Source organism: Perna viridis, chromosome 4, assembly GCF_037379345.1.
Source record: "Perna viridis isolate PV_CMFRI_1.1 ecotype Kerala chromosome 4, ASM3737934v1, whole genome shotgun sequence".
NCBI lineage: Eukaryota > Metazoa > Mollusca > Bivalvia > Mytilida > Mytilidae > Perna > Perna viridis.
The window spans coordinates 42,303,720-42,317,617 of NC_142448.1; the positions used below are offsets into that span (position 1 = coordinate 42,303,720).

At 32.5% G+C, this 13,898-nt stretch overlaps 1 protein-coding gene across 21 annotated transcripts in view; it reads right to left on the bottom strand.

Moving 5' to 3' along the window:
* The window catches only part of LOC148620154 (calcium/calmodulin-dependent protein kinase type II delta chain-like), a 90,100-nt gene that overhangs the window by 54,853 nt on the left and 21,349 nt on the right, over positions 1-13,898 (bottom strand). For 17 of the 21 annotated variants that reach the window (XM_088580759.1, XM_088580776.1, XM_088580769.1 and 14 more), the window contains exons 5-6: positions 13,050-13,115; positions 8,223-8,295 (exon numbers count right to left, since the gene is read on the bottom strand). In XM_088580759.1, coding sequence (XP_088436885.1) covers positions 8,223-8,295; positions 13,050-13,115 — 139 coding nt within the window. Of the gene's footprint in view, positions 1-8,222; positions 8,296-10,929; positions 11,003-13,049; positions 13,116-13,898 lie in introns of all 21 variants that reach the window. The other 4 variants (XM_088580761.1, XM_088580777.1, XM_088580778.1 and 1 more) reach the window with 1 other exon arrangement.

The window sequence follows — 13,898 nt, forward strand, 5'->3', positions numbered from 1 at the left end:
TTGTTCAGTTGAGGAGGTAGACCTAGGGTAAAGGACATAACTCTTGAAATCAGTGATATATTTGCATCATATTCAATTTCAAGAAAGCCTTTGAAGTTTTCCTTTGAAAAAGAATGATATCGGTCCAAGTTACTTCGATGCTTACATGAGATTGATGTACAATGGTGCATACAAATGTTTCAATGATTTGTAAGAGTTGTGTCCCTTACCCTAAGTCCACCTCCATAAGGCAGGTATTTGGTGAATTTCAGGCTTAAATTTCATTTTAAAAAATCTCAAATTGAGATTTCCCCGAAAATTTCAATTTCAAGTGATTCAGACCTAGTTTTCACCATTTACTATGGAGACGATCCATAATTTATGAAACTTTAACATAAATACCATGGAGATATTCACAATCCTTAGAGCGAAATTAGCAATCAAATTTCAAAGAAACACGGACAATCAGAATAAGTAAACTCCACTGGTGATTTGATTGATAGAAAATTGTAATAATCGAATTGTGGAAACTTTTGAGGAAAATCTTTTTGAAACTATGTAGCCAGATGTCTGGTTTGGAACTAATCACAATGGTTTTGAGCATTCCATATTTTGATAAAACATACTAAAAAATAAATAAAAATGAAATGGATACATTCATAATTCTTAGAGCATAACTTGAGGTCAAATTTTGAAGAAACTCTGCAAAATCGTAGTGGTAAACACCTCTGCTAAAATATCACGGTAATCCTGATCGTGATGTTCCAAATTGCCACTTTTTTGTTAACTGGCAACTCTTGGTTAATTTGCCATAAAACTGTCATCTAAAATTGAAGATATTTCATATTATCACAACAAGTAGCCCAAGATAAACAAAAATTCAGGCAGTAAAGGAAAAATGGGAAAGTTGCCAATAGACAAGAAACACAATAAAAAATAAGGAGTGAAATAGTATACTATAGTATTTCAAAGGTTTTTCAAGTATGACATAAAAGCATACAAAAAAAACCCCACAAAAAACACACCATCAAGAAAATCAATTTGTCTGGACAATAACTTGGCTCTGCATAAAATAACGATTTAAAAGGTAAATTTCCATTCAGATTTTGTTGTAAACTTTTTGTCTGTCATGTCATTTACATCTGTGTAAGCACAAAGACAAGCTGAATAACATCATTTACTGCTCAGACATTCAAAGATGGCCAACCCTTGAACCTATTGGAATTATGTAAGCCAATAAGTTATATTTGTAAATTTCATTGTCAATATCAATTCCATGAATAATTTAATTTCGTAGCTGTTATAAAACAAAATAACTCTAGGGATGTTTAGCTGCAAAATATCACAGATGCAGCTTCAAAGTTTGAAACGTTGTTGTGACCCTGAAACACTGTATAATGGCTCAAAATCAATATCACCACAAAGTTAATAAGCGATTTCCTCTAAGGCATGGCTTCTTCCAGAGACCTTCGCAACTTGTTCTGACTTTGTTATGTAACGATCAAAGTGCATGGCCATTATGTTAACAGGAAGAAACTTCCAACTAATGGTGAATGTCAATTTCTGTTACAATAAACAAGTTAAAAGGACAGAGGCTGCTGTGTCGTGTTGTTAACACAGGACAAATGAAGAGAACTCAGAGAGACTACACCTAAATGAAATCTAATGTGTTTTACAACTGCCAAGATAACTTAAAACAAAATGTCTTACGGCTTGTCAATGAATTTATCTTAAGACTTAGATTATATCATGGCAGGGTTTGACACTAACTTTTTTAACCAAAAGGACTTTCAGATCAATAAATTAGGTAGTCCTCAAAATAATCTTGCTCCCCTGTCATATGGTACAGTAAGATTTTAAGAATAAATTTAGGTAGCCACAAGGACTACCCTTTAAAATTTCTACGTAGTCCTCCCTCTCTCAAATTAGGGTGGCACAGGACTATCGAACAACTGTTAATGAACCCTGTGTGGTGTAGATGACTTCATTCCACAGTGTTAAGATTCTTGAAAAATTGAAGATTCCCACAGTCATGCTCCAGAAGAAGATGAATTCATCTTATTTCCGTGAATTAAGATTTAACAAGGTACATATGACTTCATTCTGCAGTATTTTAAGATTCTTGAAAAATTTTAGATTTCTAGTCATGCTCTAGAAGAAAATGAATTCATCTTATTTCCATTACTTAAGGTATAACAAGGTACAGATTACTTCATTCCGCAGTGTTTTAATATTTTTGAAAAATTTTTAGATTTCTACAGAATGAAAATCAATTCCTACATTAAATGTTTAGTTTCCAATCCTTCCTGAAATTGATTGATTCTGGTTTGTCGTTGGACGACAGATTTTGAAGCATTTCATGACAACTGATCAATCAAACAGGCCCTGCTTTCAGATGGTTTTGGTAATTTAAGATTTTTCCTGTAAGTGTTAAAAATCGGACAAAAAATTGGCAACAATTGAATACATAATATATCTGATTTTGTTTGATTTATTCAAAGTTTTGCTTCATTCGATTCAATCATTTCTGAGGATTTTGTTTGCATAGGGAGTTTGAGTATCACAACTCATACATTATTCCAGAGCTTTCCGAAACTATGCAGACTTTTTGTACCATGCTAGACTTCTGACACATGGTTATGTTGCTACAAAATTTTAGATCATCACTACGAAAGTTTTATGATGGTCATTATGAACTTATGGATCATTACAGTGTTCTGATCAGCACCATGAGAACTGATATGTTCATGGTATCCTCTATTGTCTACCCTGGACCTGACATTTTATGAGCAACTTGGCTAATGTTCCTAGATAAGCAGAGGACACTTACCCTACCGGTGCACCTGGTCCTCGCACCATTTCATGTTCTTTGTTGTGTATGTCTATTTTCCATGTCTAGTCTTAATCCTTAGAATATACTCCTTTGATTACCATTTGAATCTTGGCTCCCTTGATAACTTGTCAATAAATTAAGGTTTGTTTTTGTCTGCAAAAACAAAACATATATCTCCCCTGTCCCACCAATTGTTCTGAGCAGAAATGAAAGCTATGCAGGTAAAAAAATGGTTTCCCAATTTTGAATTATTTTCAGTATAATTTCTACTGGTAAGTTCTTGGATATTACAAAGGCCTCTTAACAATTATTATATAATACCTGAGTAATTTTTTTCAAAAGGAGTTGCCCTGACAAGGTAATTTATGAGGATTTTTGGGCAAATTTCTAAGTTCAAAGGGGCATTTCTCCTACAAAAATTAGGGATAAAAATTTCCTGGTAATACTCACAACTACATATGATGTTCTTTGCTAAATACCAAGTTTCATTAAATTTTGTTCAGTAGTTTGAGAGGAGTTGCGCTGACAAACTTTGTGACAGACAGATGGACAAGCCAAAAACAATAAGTCTCCCCATGAAAGGGGGGGAGAGACATAAAAAGTGCAATGATGGCCAGGAAGTAATGTCAAAAGCTCCTAACATGAACTGTTTTCATCCTGAATCATAGAAATCAACAGTATAAGGGAATGATGATGTGGCATGTACCCTGGAAGTTAAGTCCTGTGTTACAGTGTATCAACGTGTCTTTAGACATCACAGCTTATGATAATCCCTATTTTCAACAAAATTTTTGGGGATGATCCCTCAAAATCTTAATTTTGTTATACTATGGAGAAATTTCAAATCCACAAAGAATATTTGAAGTCAAAATTCAAAGAAACTACAGAAAATCTAAAAGTAAACATCTCTGGCACCAACTAGCTACCAACACAGAAAAATATAATAGACCAGAGGGCACAATCAAGCCACCAACACAGAAAAATACAATAGACCATAGGAAATCATCTAGCCATCAACAGAGAAACTTATAATGGATCAGAGGAAATTTAGTCACCACAACATAGTAGGGCCAACATCAAATGGCAAGTTTTTTTGACACCAAGGTGAAAGCAAAACCTACAGCCATTAGAATAATCTGATTCCAAAATGGTACAGACAATTTTACAAATTGGGAGACACAACATACATGTGAATGGTCATTTACAGCTTTGAAGAGCTTTTATTCCTGGTCCAATTGACCAACTTTTGCAATCATTATTTCACACAAAAGCCTTGTAATATCTTTCACAAATTATTACTTTACTCTACCTTGCATACATCAGACCAGTACCTAAACATGAAGTCACAATATTTAAATTTCTAGTTCACTACCCTAGACATATCATCAGGTAATGGTCACTGAATGAAGGAACGATGAACTCTATTTCAAGAAGATTACTATTGTACTTGCTGTAAATTAACACAATTTTTACAGTCATGCAAGAGTCTATCGGCAAAAATATTAAGTTAATGATCAGTAGCAATTTCATAACAGTAATAATAACTTTCCCCCGGACACAGATGATGTATAAGGAATTATGAGTTGGTTTCTAGATATGCAACAATTCAAGACGGAGACAATAACCAATACATCACAGTGTCCCAGAAGACCTTAAGCCATAGTCACCTAAACCAACTTTACAAATATAATACCAAATCCACTTTAAACTAACATTCATCATTTTAAGTGTCAGTATCTGTAAGAATCTGGCAGTGAGTGAAAAATGGTATGAAAAAAAACACCATTTGATAGCTTTATTTGACTATTTCAATCATCAGTATCAAAGAAAACAAAAACTTTCCATATCATGCTGGCCCGTTGAGTTATAATTTCATTGAAATACACTGAAAATGAACATTTCAAGGGCAGATAACTCTGTCAAATACCTAATTTTTCTAACATTCTATTGAAAATTTCTGAGGAAAGCCAATGATGCAGAGATTAAATAATGGTCTTTTCAAATAGAGAACATAGCCCTGAGCGATATAACAGATTGGTGGGTTTTTGACATGAATGTTTCTGATTTTTTCCATTTTGCCTCATTCTTGCAAACACTCACACTTAATACAATTGAGATCACATTACCAATCTAATAAACAAGAAGACATATGGTGCAAGGTATACATATACATTATTTTAAGTGTAGGCTCCTTTCATAAGGGGAATATCGACAGTTTCAAGTAGTGTACAATATTTCCTTCCATCGTTTTATACAGTAGTTAGGATTAAGTTACGAAAGGTTCAAATATATGACTTACTTATCTTAACCATGAAAAACAGATAGGAACAAATGTGAGCATACATGTAGGAGAGAAAAATTATTTAGTCAACCAAAAATGAATGAAAAATTAAACCTATTGTCAACATAACACAAAAGCCCTATTTAGTTTCTCATGTTGCATACATCTAGACCTAATTCTCAGAGCATATTTTACAAATAAACATTTGTAGTGAGTTTTGAGATGGTGTGACGCAATTAGCATTACATACATGTGTAACAACTTTTGAGATGGTGTGACGCAATTAGCATTACATACATGTGTAACAAGTTTTGAGATGGTTTGACCCACTCAGCGCTACTTTGATATGTATAAAGTTCGGAGAAGAAATAACCCACTTAGCACTAATAAATGTGTTGGTGTGACCTACTTAAAATTAATTACATGTATATGACATAAAAAATGCTTATACAATGTAACTTGAGCCTAAATTGCAACAGATCGGTATAATTTTTAGAAAAATCTAAATGCCCCAACTTTGTTAAGAGGGTATTACGATACATGATCATTAAAGTAAGGCTAAACAACTTTCAAAGTAGCAACCATTTATACTTGATGAGAACAAGCACGATTTTTTTCCCCGACACAGTCGGTATAGTTTCGCTTTTTACCCTTTGACCTTAAACGCAGTCTCCTGTGGAAACACAAGTCACCTGATCATAATTCTGTTTCCCAATTGGCCAAATACTGATCAGTTAGTGGTGTTTGAAAAAACTGTATCGAAAATTGAAATTGCATGCCATGTATTATTTCCTGAATGAAATGTGGAAAATTATAAATAAAAAAGAACAAAACTTTACTGCATCGGTTATCTTTTATTTAAAGATAGTACTTGTTTAAATAAAAAGGAAATCTGAATTTCAACAGACACAAAATGTGTTTACATAAATGACGAAAGTATACTGGTACATGTAATAAATATCACACACCAGATATATACCTTTTAATCAAATTATACAGAACATTGAGGTTGCATTTTCTGAACCTAAACAAAATTCTGAATAACCAAAATTTTGTATTCATCTCAAAGCATTATATTTCCCACTTCATTAGAAATATGACTGTAGGTTGTATGGTCCTAGCCATCTATCAACTTCATGAAATCCTTAAAAATTAATCTCTGATTCAGTGAATTAAAATTTAACCCTTGTCATGCTGCACCTGGACCTGTCCAGGATTGGTCCTGTTTCCGCTTTATTGGTTCTCTCAGTGTTAATCTTAGTTTAGGAAAGCTCAATTTGTTTCCATCTGCAAGCAGCATGACTGTGCTTTAAAGTAAGACTATCTGATATAGAGTTTTTTTTACAAAACAATGACAAGAGAGCTGATAAAAAAGAGGTCACGAGTTTCAGCTGCCCAAAAAAGTGAGATTTTTGAGAGGGTAGGATTCATTTCTCAGCCCCTTGCCAGAACAGAATTGATCTATAGTGCTTTATTTTGTCTGGGATCTAAATAAGAATGATGTCTCTTACCAACAATCCTTGTGACCCCTTTTATTGACTACTTCCGGTTTTAGGCCAAACGCAGGCCAAAAATTGGAATAATTATCATTTTTTCACACAAGTGACCTCCCACTCGTGACTGTTACAAACCTTATTTGGCTTCATTGGCCTTCACAGGGTACAAACTGTGGGATGAATGTGCTTTGGTTCCTGTTTTGCTCCTGTTGACCCCCCATATGTAGCAGGGGATGGCCAGAAATGGACAAAGATGACCATTTTCAAGTGGCAGACCCATTTTCCCTGAGTTGGCCCATGTGCCCTGCCACCACCTCACCCCATCAACCCCATCCCTGCGGTCACCCATCTTTAACTTATAAATAACAATCAGCATCAGTACTATTGTGCAACTAATTTGCATATAATTTGCATAAGTTTGCAAAATATCAAAATCTAGATATTTTTTCAGAACGATTCAGCACGACAAGGATTAATACCGAAGGAGGAACTAAAAAAAAAAAAAAACATATTCATCAAATATAAAATGTGTCACAATACTACAAAAATCACATTTGATTTCTACACATTTTCAAACAATACAAAAGTGTGAATATGAATACTCTTTGTGAAAAAAAGAAAAAGACAAAAAATACAATCCTTCCAAAGATAACTACAGGTGCCTATATATTTTAGAAAAATTCATCCTATTTTTTTCTTTCACATCCTAACTTTGGCTACACAAGAGACTAACTGAGACTTTCCGATACTATTTTTTTATCTGTAACAACTGGACTAAAGGTTATACACAAATACCTACAGAAAGCATGAAAAAGTTGTTTATCACTATTTACATTTATATCAGGTAATCACCCGAGGTAATCAGGTTACCACTTCTGAAGGAATCAGGTTATCAAACCTGAAGTAATTGGCTTATCAATCTTGAAGTAATCAGGTTATCAATCACTCCAAAGTTATAAGGTTTTAAATCCTGATGTATTCAGAATATAAATCCTTAAGTAATCAGGCAAGCAATTCTGAGGCAATCAGGTTATCAATCCTGAAATAATCAAATAATCAATCCTGAAGTAGTCAAGCTATTAATCCTGAAGTTTATGTACTAATAATGAACTCTAAAAAATATGACCAGGAACATTAAATTTCATCATAATTTGCCTTTCCTGGCTATACCCACATGAAACACTAAAACAGCACCAATCATATACTCCTGGAATTGTTTCCTGTTGTTTAGTACAGAATGTGCTACACTAATACTAAATTGGAATTACGGACTTTGGGTTAATTCTACATCAACAGTTTGGTAATATTTTGTAGAAGTAACTAGTCAAGTGTACTACATAAAACTTACGACATATACTGGAAAGTCAGCATTACCATAAATAACTATACACTAAATATTTCTGGCAACTGGTAAGAAAACAGGCTTGATTTTATGAGGTCAACAAACAAAGCAGAAATTGACAAAATCAGAAATCAATCTATTTTGTTAAAACTGTTGAGGCTGGGGCATCAAAAAATATTTACTTTGGTAATAGGTTACAAATTTGTGAATCGATGACTAGTCTTTTTTTTTTAAGAACCAGTTGAGTAGAGCAATATTTTGTGTATATGGGTTCATGGTATAAATACGTACCTTTAGATCTCGATGTACAATCCCATGATCATGACAATAGTTAACACTCTCTAAAATTTGCTGCATGCAGTGACTGAAATAACAATGTACCATACTACAATGTTACAATGGCTGATAGAGGCCATAGCTATTTTTAGCATCTACCTTATGACATATACCTACTTTCTCCTTCACATCACCTTTTAATTTACTTCCTGGATTAAAAACATGGCATTTTCTAATCAGATTTTCACAGAAAGAGTTTTGACACACTTTCCAATTTGAAAGATTTCACACATAAGCAGTGAAATAGGTAGCACTGAAGTTTCTAATTTCTATGCAGAAACTAAAGAACAAGTTTGGAAGGGAAGAAGCCGTTCCAAAAAAATAAGCATCAGCAAGGCCTTCTTTCAAACAAGCCTCAAACAGTCCATGATGAAAGTGAAATGTGGAGAAAGTAAGCATAAGAAGAGATTTATGAACTGAACACTAGGTTAGGCACATTCATTTGTTAATGGCCATATGATTTCTTAATTCTAAGTGATCATGAGGTATAAAACTTACTGATGTAAATCAAGACGGCAAATTTGAAACCTTACCAAAAACATCAAAAAAATTGGCAAAGAATACAAAAAAAAATATATAATAATAATTAATAATAAAGACATCCACTTTTCATATAAGAACATTATTTTAAGGAAAAAATATTGGGGAAGATGCAAAAACCAAATTCTTCAGAGCCATTGTCTTTTCTAATAGGAACTTGATTTATGCAAAACAAAATTGGGGGAGGTGGTAAAAAAACAAATTCTTCAGAGAAATGCTATTCTCTAATAAGATTAAGCCATTGCATAACTGTAAAACATAATGAGATATTCACATTACTTAACATAAATCCTACAAAACATTTTCCCTATCTGCTTTTTTTTTCTTGTCTAATTTCAAGCTGATTACAAAGAACATCTTCTATAATTCAAATATCACTCAAGCTAGCTGATATTACATCACACAGCCATCCAACAAAAAAGCTCTTGCAATGCAATGCTGCTAGAGTAAAGAAAACAACATGGAGTCAATTTACAGCTGAACCTAATATAATGACACTAGTACATTTAATCATTTCTTATTTAAAATAGAACTTAAACAAAATGTAAACAATACAAACAAATCTAATCATCATACAGAGTCTGTCCACATAAAACTATTTTCTTTCCTAAATACTAAGGCCAGAGAAAAAACTAATCCGTTTAAGGTACTGCTTCCTACCCATTTTTTTTTCTGCCTGCCCTAACACATTTTATTGTTTCTTTTTTTTTCTGTATTTTAATGAAATACCCCCAGATTATCATTTCTCACTTGAGCACCATTTAAGTCAAGAAATCCTCCCATATTATAAAGTCTATACATAATAATTTATTGTTAAAAATAAAATGGCTTTACCTATACATGTATTAACCTTATCAAATGTAACCTTAAACAGACATATTTTTCTTTGGCCTAATTATCATTTTACACAATAGACAAACAAAGTCTTTTGATCCTAAACAATTCATATTATGTAGCTTCAAATCGGTACTCGAACCCTGTTAATAGGAATCTTTGCTTACAAGGGTATTACATCAACTGGTTCCTTGATTATAGGAATCTTCATTAACTAAAGAATTTTTCATCAATACAACTCTGGACAATCCCGTCAAATATAGAAGCATTTGTTTAAACAGGAAATAATAATTATAGGAACCTTTGCAATACAGGACATTTCTGTTAAGTTGTCTGATGTTCTAAGCATGAGGCTCTTTATGAGTACTCAAAAAAGATAAAAATCATTTCTTTTTCAGAATTTGTATTGAGATTCCAATAGTTTTAGTTCTGTTAGATCTAAATGTATTGAAAATATTTTTAGTATGTCAATTATTAGAAATATCTTGTAAGTCTTAAGGAAGTAGACCTAGGGTAAGGGACATAACTTCTGAAATCATTGATATGTTTGTATCACATTCAATTTCACTGATGTCTTTCAAGCTTTCATTTGAAACAGAATGGAATCAGTCAAAGTTACTTTGATGCTTACATGAGATTGATGTAAAATGGTAAATGCAAATGTTCCGATGATTTTTAATTTAAGAGTTGTTTCCCTCCTTAAAAATGAAAAAATGCTTTAACAACTTTTGTGTTAACATTTCTTTACTAAGAAAAAATGACATCAAAAGATATTAACCTATTTCTAAGCTGAGACCAGGTTTTACTGTACATACAAGTTCAACCTTAACCTATACGCCATTTTCATTGATAAAAACTTAGGAATATAACCTACAATAGTGACAGATGAAGCTGTGGATAGATACCAAAGAAAACTTTTTTACTAGTTCTAGCAACACTCATACATTAATTTTGTTTTCATGTTCATAAAAATGCGCTTTTTTAGAATCAACGTCTGAGTAACATTTTCCAAAATTTCATTGAAAATACTGTTGATCTAACTCAAACAGGAAAACAAAACAAAAAATAAATTGAAAAAATCTCTATAAATTCTTTAGAGAGACAAGAGGGAAAAAGCAGACAAGGAAAAGTAGCAGTTTTGAAAATACCAAAATTACTAACTTTTAGACTTGGTCCTTTTTCTCAGCCAGTTTTACGCATGTGATACCCCATATAGAGTAGTATTAAGAAATCATATGACTAACATACAACTGGCCAGCAGGGACATGCAACATGAGGGCCAACCCACCTTGAGATCTCGGTGTATAACGTAATTTTGGTGACAGTGGTTAACACCCTCTAAGATTTGTTGTATACAGTGACTGAAACAATCAAAAGTCATGACAAATTCATTCAACACAATCAATCATGACAGGTGGTAAAATACACTACAGTCCAGGTGAACCTTATCATTTACAACTGCTATGGTGGGCAGGCTTGAGCACTTTTTGTTCTTGACTTTCTAACAAACTGGTCATCATATTTACAAGTACAATAACTCATCAAAACAATAATGGACATAATTTTATTTTTTTTTGTAATGATTTCACACTTAACAAATCTGAGTTAACACAATGTCATGATTATTAACCCTAGTAAGATCACCTGTTGCTCAATCCTGCTGAGACATTAAGTTATAACTCTCAAGTAACAATAAAACTATTGCATGTTAATCCTCTCAAATTTGCCCACTACAGAATGGTGGAAATGACAAGGTCCACCTTGGGTGTAGTGTAGATGTAGTTTTTGAATCTGGGATTATTACATGTATTTGAAGACGATACACTGCAGTACTCAATTAATGGTTGTTCTAGATTTGCCGGCTTCTGAACAATACACAGAACAGCAAAAATGTGTAAAACAAGTCTTTCCAAAGATTCATTTTTTTTCAGGACGGTCCCTTGACGACATACTATTTTCAGGACCGAGCCAAGTTTTACCAGCCATTTTGATCTGAATGAAGAATGACTAATATTGGAAATTTTTGCAAAAGTCTTCAAGAACATGCATTAGGACATTCAGAAGCAAATGTCATACAGAAGTTTAAAATGTTTTCCCTACAGCCAGAAAAATGTTCAGGGACAAGAAGCAAAAACAAAGTCCCTGGATTCAAACCTGGGCTTAGAAGATTATTTCTTTTAATTTAACAAGATAAAACTATTGGTTACATGTTTGTAGAAATAACAGTCTTAATATTTCAATATAAAAAAAAAAGACTTCTTCAAGAATTTGTCTATGTTTTGTTTTAAAAAATGTTTCTGAGAATATTTATCTAATCAGATACCCTAATCATGGAAACTATATATACAGTATCAAATTTACAAAATTACATAATCACAATTGCATAAGTTTTCAGGGTGTTTGCCTCTGTCTTAAAATTGGAATTTAGTCCTGAATAAGTTGACTAGACAGTTCACAAAGCATACAAGGAGCACAAAATGAAAATTTATGTAAGCACACTCAATGTTTGGAGTTAAGATATGTCATTTCATAAATACAAAAGTAGTTGTACAGAGATGAGCTATGTTTCATTTCTTCAAAATCCTATACTTTCTTTTATATAAAAACAAAACAGATGCTTAAAAAGATTCATGAATAATATAGTTCTTCTGAGCATAAAAATAGTTAAAATTACAACAAGAATATGATGATTTACTTGAGGTAAAAAAATCACAGTACAATTCTATATTGAACACTTTTTGTTTGAAATTGAAACCAGCTAGCAGTTAGTAAATGCATTAACCAAAGGTTTCATGACAAAAACTTATTGATTTTTCTTGTGTTGTGTGACAGTTTGTCTATCGTAAAATCCATTCAATTGACATAAGCTAGCTTCAATTGACTACAAATATAGTGTTAAACCAATATTTAGTTATGCCAAAGCGTCACTTCTACACTTAAATTAAAACTTTTAAATTATACATCCCATTCCTTATATTCTTATAATTCAAAAGAACATCTACGAAGATTAAAACACACATCTTAAAACATAATTCCCAGTACTTGTATTTCACAACAACACGTTAATAACAAATTTTCAATATTAATAGTTGAATTGACTATAATTTTGTTGCTGGGTTCTACAAATTATATAGTTATATACATTTTAATAACATATATAGTCCTACCCATACACATGTATATATTATGTATTATTTCAAAATTGTGTTAAATTTTTGTACCTCAAACCTTTCTCATCCATCCTAAAAATCGTTTTGTCAAAAATAGAAAATGTTCAGAATTTAGGAATTTTTTGTTCATGAAAGAATACAACTATGTTGGCAAAATCAAATAATTATCTCCCTTGTAAGGTTGACCTTGACCTTTAAAATCTGGTAGAAAAATTACATTTTCAGAAATAGACTTTACCTGGCATCAGCTTCACTGTAAAATTCTCTAGCAACTATATCTTCAAATAATTCACCACCAGTTACCCTGAAAAAAAGATGTAACAAATCGACAGCTTGATTCAGATGTTTACCAACAACAGGTAACATTTCTCTTTTTTACAGGACAGTGGCAGATCCAGAGTTTTAGGTAGGGGGGGGGGGAAGGGGGGCAAAAAAATTCTTGACATGATCACTGGTGAGAATCACAAAGTGATCCAAATTTGCCAGGGAAGTTTAGGAGCATGCTCCCCCAAGAAAATTTTGAAATAATAAACCTCAAATCCTGCTTTTATCTTGAACAATTTTTCAACAATTTTTAAAAATTGCAATATTCTAAGGAGGGGCCCCTTATTTGGATTTGGATACTACATCATCACAGGCAAAGAATGGTTTTCATCAACTTAATTTTTCTTACACAAGAAGTTTTTTAATAAACAAAGCATATTTTTTTTCAAGAAGGTAACACAGTCAGTATACAACTTATCTTCCCCCAAGACTACCAGCCAACAAACATCAAACAAGCAAGGTTTTAATGCTAAATTGAATATTGAATAAAAACATATGCATGCTGTCAGAAATAAAAAATATTATCAATAATTATCCCATTATATGACTGCAAATTTCATGCATCTGTATAAAAAAAAATAAAATAATTACTTTCAAAAAAAAAAATTATTCATTAGCCTATTTTTCTAATAAAAATCTATAGCTATAATCCGTTCTTGCAAATTCCAAATAGGAGAAGGGGGGGTGACACTCCAGTGATAATCATTTCAACTAAATTTTTTCTATCATAAAGGCGAGGGGTGTCCTTGTTTATATGTGACCT